Genomic DNA, 27,717 nt, shown 5'->3' on the forward strand with positions numbered 1-27,717 from the left:
TCCATGTGGCCTACCAGCTCACAGTCACATGGGTGAGTCATCCACTCCTGATCTGTCCAGTGACCTTTGCTCTTTGGCATCAGAGCAGCTGCGACTGACCACAGAGTGGATGTTCCATATTCTCTCACACAGTAAAAAAGGACTTCATGTGATGCATGTCTTTATGTCACTCAGTGGTGACAAAGCAATGTGTCAGGTACTGAAAACTGACTTGGTACAATCTTCAATACTAAGGAGTAGCCTACTGTAAATGTCTAAAGACTCAGCTAATATGCCAGGCAATACATTGACCACAAGTCTACTCAGTCTACTACAGCGTCCCACAATGATTGCTCCTTGACGTCTGCCAAGAATGAACTTTAAGTGTAACATTTGTCAACGTGTGAATCATCAACAGGCTACTGTGCGAAACCCATGACCTAGATTCACGACGAGACAACTTCATTTGGTTAAAATACTACAGATCAATATTTAACCCCAGTGGTGGCCAACGTTTCTTACAGTGTAACCTCTGTGGTTTTATATCCATAGAGAAAGAGACTTGTTATTGTATAGTACCTGCAGTTTCCACAACTCCAGGAAATCCTAAAGCATTGCAATCTCACCGGTTTTCAATCTCAGAGGGGTCATTGCCTAAAGCCTCAAAACTGACCAGTATATCATCTAGATTGCCAGCCGGTCAAGACCAATGATAGTACAAGGAAATCTATATGATTTATGTAACACCTCGGGGAAGGAACTATGTGGATATTCACAACCAGCTGATCCCCTTTGGCTGGGAAGAGAGATCAGGCCGGCAGAAACACATGAAAACATTTAAGACGTTGAGATGCAGTGCAGAGATTGTGAGCGCGCCAGCAAACAGACTCGTTGTAAACTCTCCTCTCTGCTCGTTGTGCCAACACCACACAGTGAAACAAATATAGAGCAAAAATCTCTGAAAACACCCATAGGCACTTTGCGCTCTGTAGTGTGTTGTCCTCTTTCCTATAGGCCTTCTGAGGTTTGTGTTAGGTTAGGCCATACTGTCCTGTATATTAACAGATTAAAAACTTCTGTGCATATATAGAAGAAGAAAGAAGAAATTCAGTGTAATCAGCTTTATCTCCTTGAAGAGTTATAAACGAGAGGGGGGACTGTGATGCTCGTAGTGCAGAGCACAGGGGACTAATAATCCCCATCTGCACTTCAGTATCTGCTTAATGTCTCAAACATCTTCAATTAGCTCCTTGGCTAGATCAAAAGGAGTTCTGCTCCGTCCAGAAGACAATTCGCTCTGCTTTTTCCCGAAAACGTTTGGAAAGAATGTCCCTCGTAAGCCAACTGTAATACAAGGCTAAGAATAGTGGGCTCACATTTGTCAATGATTTTTGTTCTTTCAAACTACTGAGTGGACAGGGTGAGTGTTATATGATAGTTGTAGTCCAATGGGGGTTTGTAAAACAAACGAGACGCATTAAATCACACGTTTGTCTTGGCCCTGTTAACTGAAATGAGTAGACCTAATGTTAGTAGAAACCAGCACTGACCTACCTCCACTTGACTCAAGTAATGAAGCTTACATTGTATACATTTGTTCCCAGTATAGGGTGTATTGTGCCTAAGTTGTAATCATTTTATATATAACTTCTTTAAGTCATTGCTGGTGTATTTTTGTGGCATTAATGGATGTGTGCTTACTCTTCAACCAGAGCTGCTATGGTAGGGTTGTTCTTCTGTCTCACAATCCAATACTGACCTCTTGTGTAGACCTCTAGTCCTTCACAACCAAAATGAAGTCTCAAGAAGTTCAACACAACAATCAATGTAGTTTAAATGTTATTTACCTTTAAATCAGTGTTGCAATTGCAAAATACTGCTCCCCTGTGTGTTTGAGATCAGATAAGGAAATGGATATTTGCTGTACATGATTAGTGAGGTTAATCCTTCAGGTGTGTGTGTTAGGTATGTGGAAGCATTTCCTTTACGTGAAACATAACTAATATTGTAGGTCACTGTGTCACCTTATCACATTAATTACAACTACAGTACATTTCAACTGGATGTGTTCTTCACTGCATTCCTGTACCATTCCTGTGCATCCTCAGCACACCTCAGTGCTGGTTTGCTTACAATCATGTGTGTGTGAGAGGTGGGAGTGTATGCATGTTCCTAGCAACTACGGCCTAAATAAAATATGATTGCTACCCATCTTCAACAACCTGTCACTCAATCTTACACTCCAAATACATTTCATCATGTTTCATCATCTGACATCCCTCCCCTCTGATGCAATCCAATCGCAATGTGGTCAGAGATGCAGTGACCTCTAGTGTTCAGATTTAAAAATGCAGTTAGTATTCACAAGAATTGCTGCGCAATCCTAATCACAATCAAATATGATGAATGATGTGTCTTTGTTGTTTTAATTAGAAAACATTCATCTTTCGAAGTTTGAGTCATGCTTCATTGTCAATTATACAATGGTACAGATCCGGTCCATTGTCTCTATTGGTCAGTTTGCATTCCAGCCGTGGCGATAACCACAATATCCCCACACTAAAATGGAATGTTCGCACATCTTTTAATATCAATCCACCTCTTATCAGTAGCCTATATTTCTTAGCAACAATTTCTGTTATTTCATGAACCATGAACAAGAGGGGAGCTACATGTATACTATATATACACAGACTAACAAGACAGGTGCAAACCAAACAATCAGTGCACAGGTGTACTCTCAATCACAGTCAATTTAGCACAGTCAATTTAGCCAGTTGTAGTCCTAGGGTCTGCTATTGGGGCGGGGTTGTCAATAACAACGTCTCTGATTGGTGGAGACATTGCTGTTGCACTATAGGATTGTGGGTAGTATATTTTTTCCTGTATGACCAGCAGTAGTTTGAGGGGACTGACTTCAAAATACCGTCAAAAATAGTTTTTGAGATTAAGTTCTAAAAATGTTCACACTACATCCACCATGTCATGAAAATGTCTTTTTTTCATGAACATTGGAGATTTATTTAGCAAGTATTTGCAGTATCTGTATACCAGTACTGTTTACAGTAAAACATTTTGATGCACTGTGGGCTCAATTTTTGATATTTCAAAGACCTGTTTAGATCCTTTGTGGAGGACAATCTGAAGATGTGGGGTAGCAATTGGGGTGTCAATTGACCAAAAAATGTGGGAGGAGGATGTAGGGTTTGATTTTGAGTTTTACAGTTTGAGAAAAACAGAGTGATGGACTTCATAATTCCTGTCAGCTCAAGGCATATGGCAGTTTCTGCTCACTTGGGCCTACATTTTGGTGGTGGTTGCAAAGTGATAGCACGTATGGCTGATTTATAATGATTTTTTTAAGTTTTAAACTATTGTCCCACAATGCCAGTTGAGGACTTCTGGCTTTCTGATTTCTGGTTTGGTGATTTTTCATGCATGGGAAGTCAGACTTCCTAGGAAGAAGATGATTCAGAATATTGGGATAAACTAGAGGGACCGTCAGCTGAGTCTTCCCAGCCCCTAATTAATAAAGTGGCGAACAAAAAATATATTCAAACTGCTGCACAGCACTGGATCAGGCCCAGGCGTTTTGAAGAGTAAGAGGAAGGAGGAGACAAATGACAAATACATGAGGGTCTCTGTCTGGACCCTAATTATTGAAAACTTCTTAAATGAAAAATATCTTTAAAATCATGCGTCTAAAATCCAGACGGTACAATGCCTGAGAAGGGATTATCATGTTTATTCTGCATCACCTGGGGCTTGAATTTACAACCATCGACACCAAGGGAAGGTCATGGTTCTTTTTGAGCCAAGTGCAAAGCTGGCAGTTCAGCTTTCGCTTGATCTTCTAATAAAACTGCTTAAATTCTATAAAAGACCAAATTAAAATCACATAAGGCATGTGGCAGCCTTCATGTATGTATGCATGTGTGTATGTATGTATCTATCATCTTTCTGCTTCATACGTGACAAACTGGCTGTGGTTTGAAACGTTGTTTGACTTGTCTTTCAAATTGCAGAGTAACTGTGGCTGTGTCAAACAGTGGCCAATCAATCAATTTTGCCAGATGTAGTCCTAGGTGAGGGTGGGTGGGGAGACATCTGATTGGTGGAGCTTGCACTGTTCACTATAGGATTGTGGGTAGTGTATTTTTTTCCATATGAGAGCAATAGTTTGAGGGGAGGACAGAATTAAAATACTGTCAAATTGTATTTGAGATACTGAATAATGCTGAAAATAATGTCACACTACATCTACCATGTCAGTGAAATGTATTTTTTTCATGAACATTGGGAGATTTTGCAGTGAATATGAACATGGCTGGCTTCAGATAGCTCTAACAAACAAAAAAAGATAAAAGTCACAGCTTATTTACACTGTGGGATCCTAGATAAACATTTTAGTAGGCCTAAAATACTGTGATGGAAATTAGTTGTGGGATTTTGGACTGAGTATAGATTCACTGATTGACTGAAGAAACAGTAACAGTACCTTCTACAAATTAGGAACAGATTGGCCTGATCTAGCTTGAAGCTGCATTAAGCATTGTCTTAATTACTAGAGGTTGACACTAATGTATATATTTTTTTTTAATACAACAAAGTAAAACTATATTTGATACTCCCCTAAGGACAAACTGTGCATAAAGGCTTATAATTAAGCTAAATGAAACTATGGGGAAGTGTGCATGAGATAGAAGAGGAGACAAATGACACATACATGTGTCAACAGAACTGCCTGGACCATAATTTAAAACTTAAAAATATCTTTCAAATCATGTCACACAGCACAATGAGTATGCATTCACATTTTTATTCTGCATCATCCTGGGCATTTACTCAAAACGTTACACCAAGGGCAAGTCATGATCTTTCTTGAGCTACCTGCCAAGTGAGAAGCCATAGTTGGATCTGATCAAGGGTTGTATGTAAATGTCACAGGTGTATGTACAGTACAGTAACATGGAGGTATCGGCACAAAATCTTAAAGGCACCACAATGGGTAAAAAAAAAACCCCCACCAAAAAGCAGGTCTGCAATGAATTAGAAGCTGCTGGAACACAGGTGTCAATGTCGACAGTCACGCATGTTTTACATCGCCATTGGCTGAGAGGCTGCCGTGCAAGAAGGAAGCCTTTGCTCCAGAAGCAGCACCTTAAGGCTTGACTGAAGTTTGCTGCTAATCACATGGACAAAGAAAAGACCTTCTGGAGGAAGGTTCTGTGGTCAGATGAAACAATATCTGAGCTGTTTGGTCACAATGACCAGAAATATGTTTGGAGGAGGCCTTTAACCCCAAGAACACCATGCCTATCGTCAAGCATGGTGGTGGTAATATGCTTGTTCTGGGCCTGTTTTGCTGCCAATGGAACTGCTGCTTTACAGAAAGTAAATGGAATAATGAAGAAGGAGGATTACCTCCACATTCTTCAGGATAACCTAAAATCATCAGCCAGAAGGTTGGGTCTTGGGCACAGTTTGGTGTTCCAACAGGACAATGACCCCTAACACACACCGAAAGTGGTAAAGGAATGGCTAAATTAGGCTAGAATTAAGGTTTTAGAATGGCCTTCCCAAAGTCCTGACACCCCATTGAGAACATGTGGACAGTGCTGAAGAAACAAGTCCATGTCAGAAAGCCAGCAAATTTAGCTGAACTGCACCGATTCTGTTAAGAGGAGTGGTCAAAGATTCAACCAGAAGCTTGTGGATGGCTACCAAAAACGCCTAACTGAGGTGAAAATGGCCAAGGGACATGTGACCAAATATTAACATTGCTGTATGTATATTTTGAACCCAGCTGATTTGGTCACATTTTCAGAAGACCCATAATAAATTAAAGTCTGAACTCCTTTCCCATTGTATCAAATAAGCCCTATTTAAATGGGCTCAGAGAAGTCACCAGCTGAGGTGTATCATATCAAAAGAAGTTAAGCGGCCATGTCACAAAGCTAATTTGATTGACATCTTTTTACATCACCAAAATTGATAAAACATGTTGCTGTATGTATATGTTATGTTTAGATTTGGTCAGATTTTGTCAGTAATGCCCATAATACATTCATAAAAGAACCAAACCTCATGATTTTCTTTTTAAGAAGCATGTGCTTCAATCACTATCACCGAAAAATGTAGAAATTATTGGAAACTATCACAGAAAGTTGTAGAGATTATTGGAAACTCAAGCCATGATAAACTTTTGACAACAACTGTAAATGTCACAGGTGCATGAAATATTGAGGTTTCATCAGTTTCCACAAAATATTTGTTAAAATGACGGCACAACTAAACAGTAAAACAAAGGTACACACTCAACAAGTGGAGAACAAGAGACAAAGCTTACAAACTTACAAGATGGCACAGGAAACACTGGGACAATGCACAGCTACAGTACAGCAAATAATAAACAGATAAGGATTGTGGGTAGTGTATTTTTTCCTGTATGAGCAGCAATAGTTTGAGGGGATACAATTCGGAAAGATTTGTGCTGTGGGCTCATCTTTGATATTTCAATAAATCTGTGAAGATTGTGGAGGACAGTCTGAAGATGCAGAAAAATATTTTCTCAAAAACAGTAAAACCTGAGTGCTGGAGTTCATAATTCGTGCCAGCTCAAAGCATATGGATGTTTCTGCTCCCTTGGGCCTACATTTTGGGGTGGTGGTTGCAAAGTGATAGCATGTACGGCTGATTTGTAATGATTTTTTTTTTAGTTTTAAACTTTAGACAGTTGCTGTAGCACCAACATGTGCGAAGTTTGGTAATTTTTCAAGCATGTGAAGTCAGACTTCTTAGGAAGAAGATTCCGTAGAAGAAGATTCAGAATATTGGCAAATACAAGAGGGACCATCTGAGCTGCCAGGCCTCTAATAAATACTTTAAATACACAGACAAATAACACCTATAAAATACATGAAACCACTTCATCAATGCTGCAGAATTCTGTGCGTCAATACATTCATTGTGAGTTTATTGTGACATTACCTTAGCTATACGATTCTGTGTTTAAGTGTGTGTGTGTGTGTGTGTGTGTGTGTGTGTGTGTGTGTGTGTGTGTGTGTGTGTGTGTGTGTGTGTGTGTGTGTGTGTGTGTGTGTGTGCCATTCCTCAGAGTATGAGGTGATGTGGATCACCATGATTAGCACCTGCAAGCTGGTTGGGGTGTGCCTGTCTGGACCTGGTTCACTGGTTCACTGTGTTGGCTGCAGTCAGGAGAGAGGCAAATAGAGAGTCTGGCCTCTGCATCAGCACCTCTGGACGGTCAAACTCCACAGCCTGGGAGACATTACATAAACACAGTGAAATAAGATGCATCAGGCCTGGTTCAACTTGTTTCCATCATCTGTAGGCCCGAAGAGAAAGGTTCTGGAGAGCTAGTGGATTTGTACTACTGAATTCTGTAATTCAAGTGTGTGTGTGTGTGTGTGTGTGTGTGTGTGTGTGTGTGTGTGTGTACCATCGGGTGTGAGTATTTGCATGTTTACCTTGCCGTTGTCCATGACCAGGATGCGGTCGGACTCCAGCACAGTGTTGATGCGGTGTGCGATGGTGAGCATGGTGCAGTTCTGGAAGGCCTCTCTGATGGTGTGCTGGATCAGAGCGTCGGTCTCAGAGTCTATGGAGGCTGTCGCTTCATCTAACAAGATAATCTGACAGAGAAGGGCATATAAAGACGCAGAAAGCATATAGCTTCCTATAAAAACATTGTACAGTCATACTGTAGGTTCATTACTAATGAATATTGCATCTATGAGGGATCGATTGTATTTCATCAACAGGCTGATATTTGAGACGCCCCCAATGAAAACGACATGTCAAACGTCTTAACATCACTCGCCTACAACAGGAACACACAAGACTGCCCTTTGTTGAGGCTCTAGTCTAGACCATCGCCAGGAGTCTCTAAGCTTTGTACATACAGACACTGAGGCAGACTGGACTGCCCTCAAGATGGTGCTGCATTCTACAGCCCTTGAATCACTTGGTGTTCACATATGGACACATCAAGATTGGTTTAAGGAAAATGATGCCGAACTCTAAGAACTCCTTGATGAAAAACACTGCCTGCATAAAGCATACAGTACCTGAATGACAGCAGCTCAAGCTTACAGAATCTGCCTTCCTCAACATATGCAGGAGAAACTCAGACATGCAAGACATCTGGATGTCCGTAAAAGTTGAGGAGATTCAGTCGTTCGCTGACAGGAATAACACCAAGCGCTTCTATACTGCGGCCAAGCAAGTCTATGGTCCACAACACTCAGGAACCTCACCTCTCCTGAATGCAGATGGAACATCACTCCTCACAGAAAAGGATCAAATACTTGCAAGGTGGGCTGAACACTTCAGCGCAGTCCTCAACCAGCTATCGTGCATTGAGGCAATTGAGAGACTGCCTCAAGTTGAAACAAAATGTTGATCTATGGCAGTTTCCCCCCTACCATAGCCTTGGAATGCCCCCAACCAATGGGACCTCCCGCCCTTTCTGAAAGACCCAAAAAGACCAAAATAGCGGCCTTTAAGATCACTAAAATGTTAGCATAAGTCAATGGAGCACAAATTAGAATCGCGGCTAGCGGGCATTTTCTGACAGAAAATTCCATAAAGGAAACAAGCAAAGCCACAAGCCTCTTCTCATCATGCAAAGCTCCGGCATCTGATGCCATCCCAGCGGAAATCTATAAGGCTGGAGGACCTCGCTTCCTCGAGAACCTGTTGAGCTCTTCCAGTCTCTGTGGAAATTCGAATCCGTTCCCCAGGAGTTTAATCGGGTATAATCCCTCTCTACAAGAGGAAAGGCAATCGGCAGACCTGCGACAACCACAGAGGCATCTCCCTACTATCAATTGCTGGCAAAATATTTGTAAGAATCCTTTTGAACCGTCTAATTGTCAGCAGTATCTCAGCAGCTACAGGAGAAATGCCAAGAACAAAATGCCCCCTCCCGCCCCTTCTGAAAGACCCAAAAAGACCAAAATAGCGGCCTTTAAGATTGCTAAAATGTTAGCATAAGTCAATGGAGTTCAACATAGCACAAATTAGCATCGCGGCTAGCAGGCATTTTCTGACAGAGTGAGAGGGGATGAAATGACAATTTGCGTTGTAAATAGTTATGTTATATACTGTACACTAGATATCCTGATCCTCCGGGTATAGTGGTACTATATGTTAGATATAGTCATTCAGGAGCTGGATGGCTCTTCCTGAGTCTCTCCGTGCTCGTCTTGTGTGTGCGGTATATTTTCCCTGACCGTAGCAGAGAGAACAGTTCGTTGCCTGGGTGGCTGGGGTCTCTCAGGATCCTGTTGGCCTTGGTCTTGCATCTTCTGGAGTAGATGTCTTTGAGTTGGGGGTGTGCCCCCCCCCCCCCAAAGTACACTCAGCTAACCGTACCTCTCTATAGGGCTGTCTTGCATGTTGAAGAGGCAGCAGCGCAAATCAGCCAAGGAAGGACTTGTGTCTGCACCTCAGAGCTGACGCCTAACCCCTCCAGTATACCACAGAGAATTCCGGGCTCAGATTGGCAAGATATTCGCCCAGTACCTGAATGGGCAGCTCAGTCGGTAGAGCATGAGACACCATCTCAGTCGGTAGGTTCGAACCCCATGCTAAGTCTTCACTGTACGTGGTCCCCGTATCAAGTGCATGTGATAAATACACTAGATTATTATTAGTAGTATTACTGTAGGTCAACAGAGGAGTTGAGAGAGAATGGTTTGATACCCACCTTGGAGTTTCGGAGCAGAGCTCGAGCCATACACATGAGCTGCCTCTCTCCCACAGAGAAGTTCTCTCCGTTCTCCACCACCTCTGACTGAAGCTTCTGAGGCAGCGCAGATATCTGCGACGACAGAGGACCATCATCATCACCATAATCATCTATTCACTATCATCATCATGTGTATTATGTATTAACTACTACATTAATATATGACTATATATCGTCTAAACATCAAACGAAACATGATGACATATAGGGCTGGATTCAGTGTGTGGATTCTGAACATACTGTGTCTTTCATGTAGGTTTTCTCAAGCGCTGCCCAGACCTCCTCATCACTGTAGCAGTTGAACGGGTCCAGGTTATACCTACAGAAGAATAGTCATCGAAAATAATAGTGATCCATTTTCCCTGGGAAGGGGGACTGGGGAATTTGAGAGATGAGAGACAATACATGAAATGGCATGTGAAAGTAGACTTAAAAGATGAACAAAGATTACATAACACACACAGACATTATGACACACAGGGATATACAGTAAGGCCGGATTCATAGTCGACGTAAACTACATAAGCGCAAGCAACACAAGCTTCGCAAGGCCACGCAAGATCTCGTTGTGTCCTTGCGTGTGTCATGCCGAAATTTGTCACTTGACGCAAGCAATAGTGCAATTCCTTGCGTTTCCACAAAACAAAACACAGAACGCAAGCTCTCGAGTCATGTTGGAGCTTGCGTTAACAACGTAGCTTGTGTTGTTTACGTCGACGATGAATCAGGTCTAACACTCCACTACCAAGCGGAGGACTTCAGCTTCCATAAGCATGTTAAAAAGTCAAGTCCCAATGATTGTCACACACCTAAGCATGTGAAATTTGTTCTCCGCATTTGACCCATACCCTGGGGGAGCGGTGAGCAGCAGCGGTGCCGTGCTCGGGAATCATTTGGTGATGTAGCCCCCCAATTCCAACCCTTGATGCTGAGTGCCATGCAGGGAGGCAATGGGTACCATTTTTATAGTCTTTGGTATGACTCGGCCGGGGATCGAACTCACGACCTCCCAGTCTCAGGGCGGACACTCTAACCACAAGGCCACTGAGTGTGTCTGAGGGAGCGTGTACCTGATGGTGCCGATGAAGAGGACGGGGTCCTGGGGGATGACAGAGAGCTTGCTGCGGAGGTCCTCCAGGCCGATGGCGCTGGTGTCCACCCCGTCTATGTAGATGGTCCCAGCAGCCGGCTCCACCAGCCTGAACAGAGCCACTCCCAGTGAGGACTTCCCTGAGGAGGGGATAACACAGTTACACTACAGACACACGCAGATAGAATAGACACATGTTCCATCTTGACTTTTTGAGAACATTTTAACCGCATTGATGAACTTCATCTTACACTAGTTACACTTTCTTACACTTGCAGGTTTCAACAACACACAATAGTACAATATTGAACTTTTTCCAATTAGCTTTAAAGGAGAACTATACAGCAAAACTACTTTTTTCAGTCAAATAACAATGTTTTAGGCTCACTCCTGGTCTTCATTTAGACATTTTGTTGCAAAATAATTTTTGTTCTGGCTCCTTTTTGCCCCTAGTTGTTCAACTCTGCCAGTAAAATTCATGACCTAGATGCACCTTTCAGGTGCTTCCCACTCCAGTCATCTCATGGGACTGGCTCTGTATGGAGATGAAACTAGCACAGATACTGGAGCATAAAAACAGATGAGGAGTAAAAGCCTTACCGGAGCCTGTTCTTCCCACAATGCCGAGCTTCTCCTGGGCCTGGATGTTGAGCTCGAGTCCGTCGAGGACTATGGGTGTGTTTTCTCTGTACCTCATCTTATAGTCCTGGAAGCTGATGGCTCCGGTGTGGGGCCAGCCCTCAGGGATGTGGGCATCTTTCACCTTCCTGGGGGCCTCCGACACACAACCCTGGAGAAAGACATACAGAGATTTACAACAACAACAAAACAGGTTACAAAAAATGCATCTGCATTTGAGTAGTGATAGACACGTTGTGAACATTATGGCCAGTATGTGGCATTGCCTGCTACTGATTGAATCTGAATGGAACAGATTAGATACAGTAGACAGAAAGACAGACAAGACAGACAGAGACACTTTAATAATCCCTGTGGGGGGGAATTGGGTGTTTCAGCAGTGAAAAAGTAAAGCAGCAGTGGGGGAAAAAAGTACAGCAGAATAAAGAATATACATAGAAAATATACATAACAAATTAAATTAAATTACAAGAAATATATGTGGGGCGGCTGTAGCTCAGGAGGTAAAGTGGCTTGTCCAATGATCGTAGGGTCAGCGGTTCGAATCCTGGCTCCTCCTGACGACGTGTCCTTGGGCACGACACTGAACCCCAAATTGCTCCCAATGTGCAGGCAAGCACCTTGCATGGCAGCTGTTGCCATTGGTGTGCATATGTGTGTGAATGGGTGAATGAGAGGCCTTCACTGTAAAGCAGTCCATTTACCATATACGTATGGATTATCTGCATAGAAGGAGGTATCTCACCGTGATGTACTCCTGCAGTCTCTCTACAGAGGTGAACTTGGCCTCCAGCTCTGTAGACAGTCTAACCACGTACTGCAGCAACCCTGTCAACTACAGACCAGAGAAATAAGTAGGAACCAGTCTGCTAGTTCCACTAGGTGACCAGTAGAGGGCAGGAGTGAATTACACTAGTTCACTGAGTCATTTGGAATAATAGGAGTAGTTCACAGTGCAATCAACTAGACCATAAAAACCACCCCGCCAGTTACAGACAAGATGATGAGAATGACAATGATTACATATTTGTATGGTGTGATGCTGATGATGATATATTTAATTATGCTGAGTTGATTATCTACATTCCAGGCCAGGACAACTTCAGAATACCTGGATGGTGTAGGAGAGAGCCAGGCCCCTCATGGAGGCGCTATTGGTGCTGCTATCGCTCAGCACCACGAACAGAGCCACCATCAGGGTTACTGTGGCCGACAGGAAGTCCAGCCAGAAGGACAGCCAGCGCGTGCCACAGTTGAACAACAGGAAGTGGTTGGCGTTTGTGTCACTCATCTTTGTGAATCTGGAAAACCACATTAGAATGACCACCCCATCAGACCAAACGACAGAAATGTGTAATGTGCTGTCATGAAAAATAAGCTATAACCCTAACTCACTAGCCTTTTAACAGTCTTTTCACAACTGGGTGCTCCATCAAACTAGACATCATCCTCTTTTAATGTTCTATCATGTAACAAACACGTAAGCCCTATTCACATCAAATTCAGTGAATGTGTTGTGAGAATAGTCAATAGGAGAGAATAACATGCAAGTACAGTGTGTGATATTGTTTGTATTAGCAGACGGACATCTGTGTGTACATAGATACACATGATCTGAGGGAAAGCTCATCCAGGCCCTGGTCATCTCCCGTCTGGACTACTGCAACTCCCTCCCTGCTGGGGCACCGGCGTCAGCCATTAAACCCCTGGAACTTGTCCAGAAAGCTGCTGCTCACCTGGTGTTCAACCACCAAGTTCTCTCACACAACTTCCCTTCTCCGTTCTCTACACCGGCTCCCTGTAGCAGCTCGCATCCAGTTTAAAACTCTGGCCTAGCCTACAGGGCAATGAAAGGAACAGCTCCCTGCTACCTCCAGGCCATGGTCAAACCCTACACTCCCTCCCGACCACTACTCTCTGCTACCTCGGGACGACTGGTTGCCCCGTGACTCCGAGGCCCCTGCGGTTGTTCAACACGGTCACAGATTTTCTCTGTCCTGGCCCCACAGTGGTGGAACTAACTTCCTACTGACGTCAGGACAGCAGAGTCGCTGTCCATCTTTCGCCGCAGGCTCAAAACTCACCTCTTCAAGAAGTACACCCACAATCCTCCCTCTTAAGCACATATTGTATTTTAGATTGCCATTCTTGCACTTTGCCTTCAGCACTAGATTATGCTCTTAGTCACTTGTTTTAGAAAGAAGATGCACACTGAGTTCTGGCATGTAGTAGTACATTAGCTTTTCCTATGTTAAATGCAATTATTGTAAGTTGCTCTGGATAAAAGCGGCAGCTAAATGACTGTAATGTAATGTCATGGAAAGAAACGCTTGAGTCATATCCTGAGTTACAAGCGGTGCAATTTGATCAAAGTAATCTGTCCCTATCTTTATCTTAACCCTTTTAGTACGGTGAGTACAGTGGCAACATTTTGGATTAATTGAATTTTTCCAGTTTCTCAGCTTTCAGGAAGTGTTGCATTGTAGGATTTTTTATATATTTGCTTAGATTATTCTAGATTTTTTTGATATTTTTTAAAATGTTGCCGGCGAGATGGTCATATTCAAAGGCTTAACTGACTATTTGGCAAGGTTCTGTGGCCAGCCGCGTGTGTAGAGAAAGGGTGTGGTCTTACTGCTGGGTGTACTGCTCTATACTGCCGGTGTAGAGGAAGGGTGTGGTCTTACTGCTGGGTGTACTGCTCTATACTGCTGGTGTAGAGGAAGGGTGTGGTCTTACTGCTGGGTGTACTGCTCGGTACGGGTAGAGGAAGGGTGTGGTCTTACTGCTGGATGTACTGCTCTGTACGGGTAGAGGAAGGGTGTGGTCTTACTGCTGGGTGTACTGCTCTATACTGCCGGTGTAGAGGAAGGGTGTGTTCTTACTGCTGGGTGTACTGCTCAGTACGGGTAGAGGAAGGGTGTGGTCTTACTGCTGGGTGTACTGCTCTATACTGCCGGTGTAGAGGAAGGGTGTGTTCTTACTGCTGGGTGTACTGCTCTGTACGAGTAGAGGAAGGGTGTGGTCTTACTGCTGGGTGTACTGCTCTGTACGGGTAGAGGAAGGGTGTGGTCTTACTGCTGGGTGTACTGCTCTGTACGGGTAGAGGAAGGGTGCGGTCTTACTGCTGGATGTACTGCTCTGAACGGGTAGAGGAAGGGTGTGGTCTTACTGCTGGGTGTACTGCTCTGTACGGGTAGAGGAAGGGTGCGGTCTTACTGCTGGATGTACTGCTCTGAACGGGTAGAGGAAGGGTGCGGTCTTACTGCTGGGTGTACTGCTCTGTACGGGTAGAGGAAGGGTGTGGTCTTACTGCTGGGTGTACTGCTCTGTACGGGTAGAGGAAGGGTGCGGTCTTACTGCTGGATGTACTGCTCTGAACGGGTAGAGGAAGGGTGCGGTCTTACTGCTGGATGTACTGCTCTCTCTTGTCGTAGGCGTGGATGGTGCTGAGGCCCTGGATGACGGAGGTGGTGAGGGAGATCCAGGGGGAGCGACTGACGTTCTCCATCCTCTTCATCTGGCGGATACTCCTCTGAAACACGCTGAGGGCGCGGACACACACGCACAAATGCACACACACGCATGCACGGACACACACAAATGCACGCACGCGCACACGCATGCAGACACACAGACACACAGCACTGTCAGGACTCAGGGATCAACTATGAAGATGACGATGATGATGTAATTGTAATTACGGTCATATATGATGATGATGATGATGTGGCTAACTCACTATAGGATGAGAGTGAAGATGCCGCCCAGCACCGCCACGGCGATGAGAAGGGGAGGAAAGACAGCCGAGATGGTAATTATGGTGTAGGTGACCATGAGGCAAAACTGGAGGAAGTTCTCCATGTTGAAGGGGAGCACGGAGTCGATCTCGTCCTGGTCCTTGGAGAAGCGGTTGACCATGCGCCCAGTGGGGGTGGTGTCAAAGAAACTCATGGGGCTGGCCAGGATCTGGGATGGAGGAAGAGAAGTAGAGATGGCTGCATGCCTGCTCAACGCCCATACTTACTTTGGTGAGGAGGTTGGCATTAGCTTGGTGAAGAGGTTGGCATTAGCTTGGTGAAGAGGTTGGCATTAGCGTGGTGAGAAGGTTGGCATTAGCGTGGTGAGGAGGTTGGCATTAGCGTGGTGAGAAGGTTGGCATTAGCTGGGTGAGGAGGTTGGCATTAGCTGGGTGAGGAGGTTGGCATTAGCTGGGTGAGGAAGTTGGCATTAGCTGGGTGAGGAGGTTGGCATTAGCTGGGTGAGGAAGTTGGCATTAGCTGGGTGAGGAGGTTGGCATTAGCTTGGTGGCATTAGCTTGGATACAAGCATAGGTTCTGGCTAGTAGTGGTTCTGGCTAGTAGTAGTACATTGGCTTTTCCTATGTTAAATGCGATAACTAAGTCACTTTGGATAAAAGCGTAAGCTAAATGACTAATGTAAGGTAGGTAGAGGAGTTACAGGACATGAAAGTCAGAAGGTATGGAATAAATGTATGTTAATAAATGTTTATCATGTTTTTTATGTTCTTAATCACATAAAATAGGTAAATTCCCGACAGATGTGGATATAGATGTGTGTTTCAACTGTAGTAAATTAATGCATAATGCATCAATAATACATTTATTGGGTTTGTTGTATAGAAATCAAATGACTTGCAAACAAACAAGCCAAATCTTTGTTGTATTTCTGCCAGTTCTTTCCAGGCTTTATATGTGACCGTATCTTTAGTGATAGCTTCAGTTGACCTAGCGTGTCTTACCCTCTTGAACATGGTGTCGTGGAGCTTGGAGGAGGCATGCAGGGTGACCTTGGTGAAGGAGTAGCCCTTGACCACACTCAGCAGCACCATGGCAACCACGATCAGCCCGTAAATCATCTGATAGGATTCCAGCTTCGGGTTCATGGAGATGTTCCCCTGGTCTGAGACGGACACGTTCGCCGTCTACCATGGAGGAAGTTCAGAATATTCTTTGGGCCCATTCAAACGTATTTTCACCTCAAACTGAATGATATCTCCAAATGCTCCCAGCAAAAACAGAAACTATACAGTCTCTGAGCTTACTAGGGCTGGGTTTAAAAAATCGATTCATCGATTCTGAATCAAATGATTCCGAATCGATTCATGAATCCCAAATTTGATCTTTTATTTAATGAATGAATGAATAAATGAAGGTATGAATAGTTCATTCATTCATTCAATGATTCATTCATTCATTCATTTTTGGAAATCAGTATCGATACCCAGCCCTAGTATTGATGTGTTGCATAACTTGGCAGTCATGTAATTAAGGTTACAGCTAAGAAAAACAGGTTTTAGTAACACTAACCGAATCGATATTGAATCGAATCGAGATAATCGATTCTGAACCTTGTAAATCGGAATCGAATCGATTCTTGAAATTCGACTCGATACCCAGCCCTAGTGCTTACCCCAGATCCTTGCTCTAGCCAGTAGCTGAGCCACCAGTTGCTGAAGGCAGTGCACCCCACCAGCAGAATGAACATGAGCATGACCAGTGGCAGGATGATATACCCTGAGAGATGAGAAGAGAGAGTGTGTGGGTGTGTGTGCGTCTGCATGTATATGTGTGAGTGTGTGAAAGAGAGAGTGCGACAATAACTAAGTGAGATAAAAAGTGTGAGAGAGTAACAGAGGGAGAGAAAAAGAGAGAGTAACAGACGGAAAGAGAAAGAGAGAGAGTAACAGAGAGAGAGAAAGAGAGAGTAACAGAGAGAGATAGAAAGAGGGAGTAACAGAGGGAGAGAAAGAGAGAGAGTAACAGAGAGAGAGAACGAGAGTAACAGAGGGAGAGAAAGAGAGTAACAGAGGGAGAGAGAAAGAGAAGGAGTGACAGAGCAGCAGAGGGGGAGAGAGAGAGAGAGAGAGAGAGGTAGAGAGAGAGAGAGAGAGAGAGAGAGAGAGAGAGGGGGTAGCAGACCTCCAGCAGCGGTGCAGTACTGGTGGTATGTCCTCCAGGTCACAGAGCCTTCCTGAGTTCCCTCCTGCTTCACCAGCTGGTCCTTGGACTCTGGGGGGAACCAAACACCAGCATCTTACTGAGAGAGACCACCAGACAGTGTAGTGCGAGTGAATTTGATCATTTGGGATTCTAATTAGTACCCATAACCAAATCTTGCGCCAGACGGCTATTGTTTAGACTGCAGCAGTGGTCGAGAGTGAGGTGAAGTGACCAAATACCGTTTTGAGTTTAAAGCACAAAGTGGGGTTATAAACCTTACCTTTAATGTCAACTTCGGATTCCACTTTCTTCAAATCTGTTTTAGCCAGCTCTTCTGACATGTCAAAGGCTGTGCAGAGACATATACCCCCGGGTGAACAAAACAACGCATATTTCTAAAGCCAACGGTGTGCGTGAACTACTGTACACACAAGGCCGTGTCACAACACCATGAAAAGCAATCAAGAATACAGTACTATATGAGTATGTGCAGTATCATTTCAGTAACCTGGGTTTTCAATTCCATTGGCCTTCTGGTCATCCAGATCTCTGTGACATACACTGGGTTCAGCTTGTGCACTCCCTTCCTCCTTTTGAGATCACACACGAAGACAAACACCATCAGCGCCACACACACAGTCCGTTTGATGCTTAAATACACATGAGGGTACTTTAGGGAACACAGCACTTGCAAAGAGGTAAAATGTTTCAATTCATTCTTGCATTCGTTTTAAGAACACTTCCTGTCGGCTAACTAGCGTATAGCCACTGTGCGGCAGTTGACATGGTGAATACGCTATGTCTTTTACTTTGGACTGCTCCAGCTGGTAGTTGGTGATGAGCTGGGAGTAGCGGCCCTTGGCTTTCATCAGCATCTTGTGGGTTCCGGCCTCCTTGATCTTCCCGCTCTCCAGAACCAGAACCTCGTCACAGAACTCCAGGTACTGACAGGATGAAAGAGGAAGCAGAAGTCCAGGTACTGACAGAAAGAAGCATCCTTGTGGTCACTTGGAATTCATCAACACAGTTTTTTCACAGACACCGAATGAAGAGCAATTCACAGCCAGGGTCTTTCAGTGGAGAATCTTCATTGACATACTACTTTATTCAAGGACCAGGCTTAATGTCTATCGGGAATCTGGCTCTCATGGTTAACAGGCATAACTGGACCATGTGACAGTTCACATTACAGCTCTGACTTGAGACATATTTGGCAATTCCCACACTTCCTAGAAAGTATAGCTAGGACGCCTTTTGATTAGTTACTCTCTTTTCTTCAACCAACGGACCAAACTCAGAAATTCAGTGGAGAGAAAACTGAAAGATTCAAATTGAGTTACAACTAGCCAATTCAACCCCACATAAAAGTTACACATTGACACAAAACCCCAAAACGACCTGTGTATACTGTGTAGTAAAACAGTGACTAGCTTACGCACATGCTGACTTGGAATGACTAGGTGAAAAATCGAGCTGTTCACTGTGACGGTACACCTTTTTTTTTTTATTACAGCTGGAGACGGGAGGCTTAGTCATTATATATCGCCTTGGTGGTGCCATTCATGAGTCACTGAATTTCACGGGAACATCCATTCAAAAAAAAAAAAAAAGAAGAGTGTTCCATTGGCAACAATACAGTATGAAATCCTGTCATGGCGTAGCACTATCAGTGTGAGAAGAGATTGAAAATATACTTCTGATGCATTTGCCTAATGAAGACCTAAGGGTCGAAATGTTGCATATATTTTCAATAAAGTGAACCGAGAGAAATCAGTGTGCGGATCTTTCCTCTCTTCTCACGTATGTACTCTAAGATCCAGCACCTGGCCTACTAAGGTTGGATGTGCGCACAGCTCTTTTTGCCTTTTGTCATAACACTATCAGTGAACATTATCTGAGCTATTCTGCCTCAACAAAACCATGTCTATGCCCACTCACATGGACTGACCATAGGAATACCGCCATTGCCATTGCCGAGCCCCCTTACCTGTAGCTGGTGAGTGACCAGGATGACAGACTTCCCCTTTAGCTGCTTCTTGACGCACTCCTCAAAGATGTGTTTCCCCACGTGGGCGTCCACAGCAGACAGGGGGTCATCCAGGAGGTAGATGTCTCTGTCGGAGTAGACGGCCCTGGCCAGGCTGATCCTCTGCTTCTGGCCTCCAGACAGGTTCAGGCCTCGCTCGCCTATCTACGGAAAGACGCAAGGACAAAATACGGCTAGCGGAATTATTTCTAATGTTACCGTTCATTTTGAAGACCTTTTAAAATTCTGTTTACAGTATGCCAGCATCCTAAAAAGTGTAAATATTTTGCCTGGAATGGAGGATTATAGTGTATTTCAAGTGGGATAATAACTGTGCTTATCATATCATAAAGTTAAGAATCCGTACTTCAGTTTTATCCCCATATGAAAGAATGGCCAGATCTGGCATCAGACTGCAGGCGCTGAGGACTTTCTTATATCTGTTTGAAAGACAAAAAAAACAAAAATCAACCATAAATGTCCGAGCAGGACATGTTTGGTATTGCTGCATTCGTTAGGCCGAGAGCTTTATGCCAGTCCAAACCCAATGTCTCGGTGACCTTCCCACCCCCTCCATTGACAATGAATGGAGGGAATTGTTCGCCAAAAAGTGAATGGAGGTGAGTGGGCAGCCGTGTTTGGGCGGCTCACTCGTTCGCTCAAAGTTTTATTTTAATTTGTGGATCCATCCCGTGATTCAGATCCGCTCCAAAATTTTACGAGTTCTTCCTTGACCCAGTACCTCATTGTCCTGTGATGCTGATTTACAATGTCCTAGACTGTAAATTTAGTGCAACTGGGACAAAGACCTGTCTGGGGAATTACTATATAGCCATGAGGTGAAGTAAGGTAAGAATTCTTCGCTCAGCCTAACAAACATGGCCCTTAAGCATATTGGTTGGCATGCCTGCTGCCCACTCAGAAACTCATGGGACATTTACCCTAAATGAACCTAAGCTACTGCGGTTAATGAGTAGCCTGACTGAGTAGCCACATTCTACTCTCTGCAGATCAGTCTGATCACGCTCTCATTCAGATTAATTTCCACCCAGCAGATATTTGCCGTGCCAATCACAACCGTTTATCTAATATGGTGCGGGTTTGATACGACTGAACTCATTTGATACAATGATAACCCACGTTTCATTGCTCTGTTGTAGGTCTATCCCAACTGCATGTACAGTAGAGCCATTTTGGTCTGCGACCGTTGATAACTCCCCTTGGAAAGAGAAAATAAACTCAGCAGCTCCAGACCCTTCACATGTCTGCGAATTGGGTCTGGTGAAGCCAGGCTACTTAACAAAGTGTTCTACTGGTCATTGACAGGGAATAAGCTTAGTTATTGAGATATGGTAAAAGACAGTAAAAGATCAATCAGCATGTTTGTTTTACATTACAAAAATAAGCCATTTCTGTCATTACTGTCATATACTGTAGCAACATTAGGTCCTATTTAGGTCAAACAATATCAATATTTGTAACTTTATATATATATATAATTTTATGAACTACTGTAATGTGAGCTATTCATATCAATATGGCACTGTATACTGTGAGAAGCCTATATATTATAGAAAGATCCAATCTGTTCATTACATGTGCAATAAAAATTAAAAATTTGAAAATTTGAATTAAAAAATTTACAAATTGACAAATTGAAAAACTGATTGATTGATTGATTGGTTGATTTATTGATGACTGACACTACCTGGCCTGGTCAAACGGTTCCCCCATCAGGATGTTATCACGCACGCTGCCGTGGAAGATCCAGGCCTGCTGGGAAACGTAGGCGAACGCCCCGTCGGCTGTGACCGACCCATGCTGCAGGTGCATCTGAATGGAGACCAGGATGTTCAGGTTTGCCTACCCTCACACATATAACTGCTACTGTGTATGTATGGTCCAAACATTAGTCAGTCATCTACCCACCTGCTCCAAAATGCTGGATATCAGCGACGATTTCCCACTCCCAACATTGCCACAAATTCCCAGTAGGCTTCCCTGGTGAAAGGACACATTTATCACAGTTATCCTTCTTTTGCATACACAAGTTGACCCCAACTCCAATCCAGGCCATCAGTCATTAACATGAACGCACACCTTTGGTAGGGTAAAGGAGATGTTCCTCAGGGTGGACTTCGCTGCTGGCCTCTTGCCTGACACGTCCATCCCGTTGTGGGGAATGGACTCTACGTGGCCCTCCTTGAGGCCGTTGGCTGTGTGGGCTGACTGGCTCTCAGGTCTGGACCAGGAGAACGAAGCCTTCTCCATCACTAACGCTGAGTCTGTGCCTTTTTTCTGGATGAGGTAGGATTCTGGATTCTGAACTAGCAGGAGTTTCTGTAAAGATCATTCAAATACACACAAAACACATGCTGTAATACACTGATAGCACCCACCACAATTGGTTGGCAAACAAATATGTACTTGCATGCACATAAAAGTCCTGTTTCCATATTGCGTTCGTGATATGTGCAGTTTGTCATCCATTCAGTGCAAAGAATTGCATTTGCTGTTACCTAAAAAGTACACAATACAGGATGGTGTATTTTGCTGTGCTACATGTGCGCCTGCCTGGATAACTCAGCATGCACTTATGTGATTGTCAATGAATAACACAAGTTTCACCTTTAGCCTGGCGCATGACACTTTCGCCTCAGCCAAGGCCTTCACAGAGAAGGGGAGCAGACCGAGAGAAAACCTCATGGAGTTGAAGATGGCGATGATGGTAAAAGCCTGGCGCACGCACAACAGGAATGACCGTGAACACCATCAGACTTCACACCGTTTACATTTTAGTCATTTGACATCCAACAATCAACATAGCATTCTATGAAACGGCAGATTGATGGCTGTACATGTATAGTGTAGATTAAAGATGTAGTAGGTGTATTTCAGAGGCGTATACTCACTTTCGAAGAGCTAAGGGGCAGGCCCAGTAAGGTGTGAACTACGAAGGTCAGGATGGTGGCCAGGGTGGGGATGACGGTGGTGATGGAGGCGTTGACACTCTGGACGTAGCCAGCCTTCTCCAACAGTTGCCTCTCATTCTGTCTGATGTCTGAGGGGTTCCAGAAAACATACGATGTACACAAACAAACAAACAAACAAACAAACAAACACTAGGATGACAAGATCAGATGTACATAAAACTAGGGCTGGGTTAAAAAAATTGATTAATCGATTCTGAATCAAACCAAAATCGATCCTTTATTTAATGAATGAATGAAGGAATGAATAGTTCATTAATTCGTTCAATGATTCATTCATTAATTCATTTTTGGAAATCAGTATCGATACCCAGCCCTAGTATTGATGTGTTGCATAACTTGGCAGTCATGTAATTAAGGTTACAGCAAAAAAAAAAGTTTTTAGTAACACTAACCGAATCGATATTGAATCGAATCGTGATAATCGATTTTGAACCTTGTGAATCAGAATCAAATCGATTCTTGAAATTCGAATCGATACCGAGCCCTATATAAAACTCTACATGAACAATTCTACATGTAACTGATACTGTAACTCCCAAACACAGGTTCGAGTAACAGGCTTCTGAAAGAATGCACAACATGATGCCGTTTGAATCTTACAATCTCAACGGACTGTATTCTTACACAAGACGTACCGGAGATCTTTTTCTCGAAGGAGTTTTCCCAGGCGTACATCTTGATGAGTTTGATGCAGGTGAGGACCTCGTTCATGGTGCGCACGCGGCTGTCTGTCACCGTCACAGCCTTCCTCCTGAACACGTTAATCAGCCTGGCCATCGCAAACTGCAGCAAAACACACAAGCCAGTCAGCTGATACAGGACCCAAGAGAATCATAGTATGTACATGTTTCTACATGTTTTGGGGTCCACAGAGTCGGTCTGCATTCGTTCACATATCATATGAGCCACAGCAGAAAATTGGCCATTGCTCGCCTCGATTACAGTATGTCAATTATGACCGTATTAATTCATCTCTGGACAACAATGTAACTGTTAAGAATATGTCATTAGACTTCCCTGAATGGGGTGATGTGTGGACAGACCTGTATGGGGATGAACACCAGGTAGACTACGACCCCGATGAGGGCGGAGTAGCCCAGGACGTAGCAGGCGTAGAAGATGCAGATGATGAGGAGCACCGGTATACACAACAGGAAGGTACCGAACAGCACGGCGTCAAACATCCGGTAGCCGTCGCTGGTCAGAATGTTGATCATCTGTACGGGGACAGAGACGGAGAGGCAGGGCAGGATATCAACGGGAGGGAGGAGAACAACCACATGATGAATCTATGCCAATTCACTTTGGATTTTTTTTGGACAGCAAAATGTTTGCTCTCTAGCGCATTTTTAGGACTGCTTACATCAGGACCAAACCTCCAATGGCGGTCACTATTGTTTGTGTGTTGTGCGTTTGAGTGTTTTGTTTGTAGCGGGTACAATTTCAATTCAGATGTAGGCTACATTGAAGCCATCTAAGGTTTGTTTACTTTTTATTGTTAATAAATTAAATAATTAGGCCTATGTTCCTAAATTATCTTTATGCTGATTTACAGTAAAAAAAAAAAAAAAAAAATTAATAAAATATGAGCTCTGTGATTTGTTATTTGTGCTTGTCACTGGATGTTATGTTAAAATGTGGTAACCCTTTTACCTGGTAGTGCTATGCCAGTTAAATGTACTTCAATCCAGAACATAATCCTAAAACAATGGGCCTAGGATATAGATACATAAACTACCGGTGGAATGGTCGAACAATAGAGGGGGGATTTCGGATTACTAGCGGACCGCTGTCCCTGACGGTACTAATGTGCCAGAGGTCCGCTTGCCATTACATGTGCAAATGGCCAGGGATCCACCAGCAGACCCCCCCAGAGGTCCGCCAACTCCTCTGTCTGGGGCCAGCCGTAGGTCCACTAGGCTTGTGTTATCTGGGGTACTGTAAAGGTAGTTTACCGTTACCGTACCGTTACCTTATGGCAACGTATGAATGTTGGTGGTGGTCGGAGGGGCCGTAGGCGCTGATTGGCAGCCACGCTTCTGTCAGTCTGCCCCAGGGCAGCTGTGGCTACAGATGTAGCTTACCACCACCGGTATGACTGTGTCTGAATGAATATTGGACTCTGTAAAGCGCTCTGGGTATCATGAAGGGCGCTATATAAATCCAACTTGATTGATTTATTGATAGCTGCTGGCTACCGTTAGCCTCGTTCATGCCAATATCACCTGCCAAGGATTTTTTTTTAAAGTGCCTGCCCTTTTCCAAACAGTTACCAACAGAGAGTTCCCAGATGGTTATGCGAAGCAAACCATCTGGCGCATCAGGTTAGGCTACAGTACCTCGCCCACTGAGATACTGTTGACCACACGAAGGGAGATGATCTTCTGGAAGGCCAGTAGAGAGAAGGCACTCTTCAATCTGATGGCCGTGCGCAGGTTGATGGCCCAAAGCAGAGAGGCAAAGAAGGCTTTTGAGAACTCTGAGCAGAACAGGGCCACACACAGACCCACTCCGTGCACCAGAGTGTAGACCTTAGGATCATCAGCATATTTCAGGATCTCATAGACCAGAACCGCCTGGAGGTTAATATAGAACATGCATCAGCAAAACGTTATCGTTCAGAAGATGCATCAAAAACTGACTATCAACTGCACCAGTGATACATCTACCGTATATTTGTACATTGAGATGAATTAATCAATAAATCAATCAATCGATTATGAGGCTTACCGGGCCAATAAACACAACAAATGTGAAGATGACAGAGACAAAGAAAGCCATCAGAAGTCTTGTTCTTTGGAAACGCATGATGACTCGAGTTAGAGAAGCTTTCTCTAAACCCACCCTGGACACTTCCTCCTCCCACAGCCTCTGGAACCTAGACGAGAAGGTAAGACATTCCAGTCAGATCAATTTCAATACCCTGTGGTTGGAAAACACTGAGTGGTGGTCATCCTGCAATACCCTGTGGTTGGATAACACTGTTACTCTATCTTTCTCTCCTTCTCTCTCTCTCTCCCCCTCCCTCCCTCCCTCTCTCTCTAAAACTAACATACTGAAGGCTTTAGCTCAGAGGGCTGGTCTTGATTACTTTGAAACAAACTGGGTCACAAGTCACTCACACACTAATAATGGAAGTCCCACCTTTTTATGTTAACATCACCTCCGTCGTGGGGAGACAGTGATATTGAGCTCCAGTCCAGTCTGTTTCTGAACAGGTTCCACATCAAGGGCGTCATCCAGGCAAAGCTAGTAAAGGCGAAGAACCCTGCATCGTCCAGAGGGTTAGACCTGAGCACACGGGCGCACACACGGTTAGATTATGTACAGAGAGCGTCAGAGACTCTGGTCTATAGTACATAAAGAGAAAGAGAGAGAGAGAGAGAGAGAGACTATGGATATGTCTAATAATATACATGCACCAACCACAACACTTTACAGTCACATTAGCAGACACTTTTATCTAAAGCGACTTATAACAATTGCATTTAAAGTAGGTAGTCAGTGTACTACTACTCGCCAGAACTCAAGTGCATCTCCTTTCTCAACAAGTGACTAAGAGCTTAATCTAGTACTAAAGCCAATGTGCCAGAGTAGCAAAGTATAATAGGTGCTTAAGAGGGGGGCTCCTGGTAGTACTTCTCACTAGCAGTTCTTGGTGCCTTATCTAGTGTGTTAATCTCATGGGCCTCTGCTGACCTGGAGGCCGGGCGGAAGGGGATCATGCTCTGCAGACTGGTGTGGTACTTGTGGTGTTTCGGAGGGGGGTCTTCGTCCCGATAGTCCAGAGATGGGAGGCCCTCTGGAACAGACTCAATGGTGGCGTTGGACTCACTGATCCATGCGGCACTTTCCTTTCTCTTTTGCTGTGTGCAAAGAGGAAGCCAGAGCAGGGGGTGTGAGAATGAGGGTTGTATCTCGTACCACTGTGTGCCATACCATCTAACTTTGATCCTAAAAAATAACTCAATCCAGGACAGCAGCAATGTAAACACATCGACATTACACAGTAACAAGAACACAGAGACACACAGAGAGGGAAGGAGAATGATGTCAGTGAAAGGGGAATGAGTGCAGAGTGGTGTAGTAGGAAGCGGAGTGGTGCAGTACGGAGTGGAGTGGTACGAAGCAGAGTGGTGTAGTACGAAGCAGAGTGGTGTAGTACGAAGCGGAGTGGTGTAGTAGGAAGCAGAGTGGTGTAGTACGAAGCAGAGTGGTGTAGTACGGAGCGGAGTGGTGTAGTACGGAGCGGAGTGGTGTAGTACGAAGCAGAGCGGTGTAGTACGAAGCGGAGTGGTGAAGTACGAAGCGGAGTGGTGTAGTAGGAAGCGGAGTGGTGTAGTAGGAAGCAGAGTGGTGTAGTACGGAGTGGAGTGGTGTAGTACGAAGCAGAATGGTGTAGTAGGAAGCAGAGTGGTGTAGTACGAAGCAGAGTGGTGTAGTACGAAGGTATGAGTTGAACGTACAAAGGAGATCCCTGTGATGTTGTCCTTCTCCCCTGACGTCTGGTAAACACCCTTCATGTTGTCTTGCGCCTAGGATATAAAACAAAGGAAACAATTCTAATGACCGCATGTCATTAGAAGGTAAATAAGCAACCAACTGTAATTCTTCCAAGAACACTGTTTATACAATAGCAATGCATTACATGATTTATACAATAGTAATTGTTTAAATACGTCACACTTCATCTAGACACAGAGAACAAATCTAGCCAAGGTTTTGTTTTACCTTTTTTATCTACAACATAATACTAGGACTTTTTAGTTCTTGCTCTGTAGCCTTAAGCAGGCACAGCCACAGCGTAACACAATCTGACACTCTGACACAAAGGCTATTCTGGAATTTTAGCCATCAGTGGAAATTGGAACAACCCAAAGCTATCTACAGCATGGAATTAATTGAAAATTATCTGCATCAGTCAAAAACATCATAGGTAAGTCGAGGCCCTACTGTAGTACAAAAATTCCAAAATATCCCTTTAAACTTTCCATTAATCACCACCTCACTCATTACCAAAAAAGTAGCCCAATCAAACAATCATACAAAGTTATAATTCAAGAGGAAAATGTTACAAGGACTTGGATTTGAAAGAGCAGCAGAAACCTAAGCTATTTTACAATGCATAACCTGTAGTATAAAACATCAAGACCATTAAGACTTAAGCACAATGTTCTTATTGGTTTGAAACTAAGAGAGACTAAATGAACAATACCTTTTCTTGAAAACCAGAGAGGGGGAGAGCTGCAGAT

At 44.0% G+C, this 27,717-nt stretch overlaps 1 protein-coding gene across 2 annotated transcripts; it reads right to left on the bottom strand.

Moving 5' to 3' along the window:
- Window positions 1–4,843: 4,843 nt before the first annotated feature.
- On the bottom strand, window positions 4,844–27,717 carry abcc12 (ATP-binding cassette, sub-family C (CFTR/MRP), member 12). Of its 2 annotated transcripts, XM_084436555.1 has the most exons (31): window positions 27,681–27,717; window positions 26,932–27,000; window positions 26,165–26,331; window positions 25,610–25,756; window positions 25,196–25,343; window positions 24,805–25,041; window positions 23,509–23,682; window positions 23,101–23,248; window positions 22,385–22,533; window positions 22,101–22,208; window positions 21,573–21,812; window positions 21,402–21,473; window positions 21,181–21,305; window positions 19,840–19,912; window positions 19,434–19,637; window positions 18,256–18,390; window positions 17,955–18,036; window positions 17,727–17,795; window positions 17,426–17,515; window positions 16,917–17,020; window positions 16,246–16,428; window positions 15,226–15,452; window positions 14,891–15,028; window positions 12,595–12,784; window positions 12,229–12,318; window positions 11,445–11,634; window positions 10,825–10,984; window positions 9,995–10,073; window positions 9,713–9,826; window positions 7,470–7,634; window positions 4,844–7,260 (listed from the first exon to the last, which is right to left on the bottom strand). In XM_084436555.1, the coding sequence occupies exons 2-31, from the start codon at window positions 26,986–26,988 to the stop codon at window positions 7,168–7,170; spliced, it is 4,158 nt and encodes a 1,385-aa protein (XP_084292681.1). In that variant the 5' UTR covers window positions 26,989–27,000; window positions 27,681–27,717; the 3' UTR covers window positions 4,844–7,167. The 2 variants fall into 2 exon arrangements, with proteins under 2 accessions (XP_084292681.1, XP_084292682.1); XM_084436556.1 differs by lacking the exons at window positions 25,610–25,756; window positions 26,165–26,331; window positions 26,932–27,000; window positions 27,681–27,717 and having other exon boundaries at window positions 24,805–24,883; window positions 25,196–25,228.

This window comes from Borostomias antarcticus, assembly GCF_949987555.1.
Source record: "Borostomias antarcticus genome assembly, chromosome: 4".
Lineage (NCBI taxonomy): Eukaryota > Metazoa > Chordata > Actinopteri > Stomiiformes > Stomiidae > Borostomias > Borostomias antarcticus.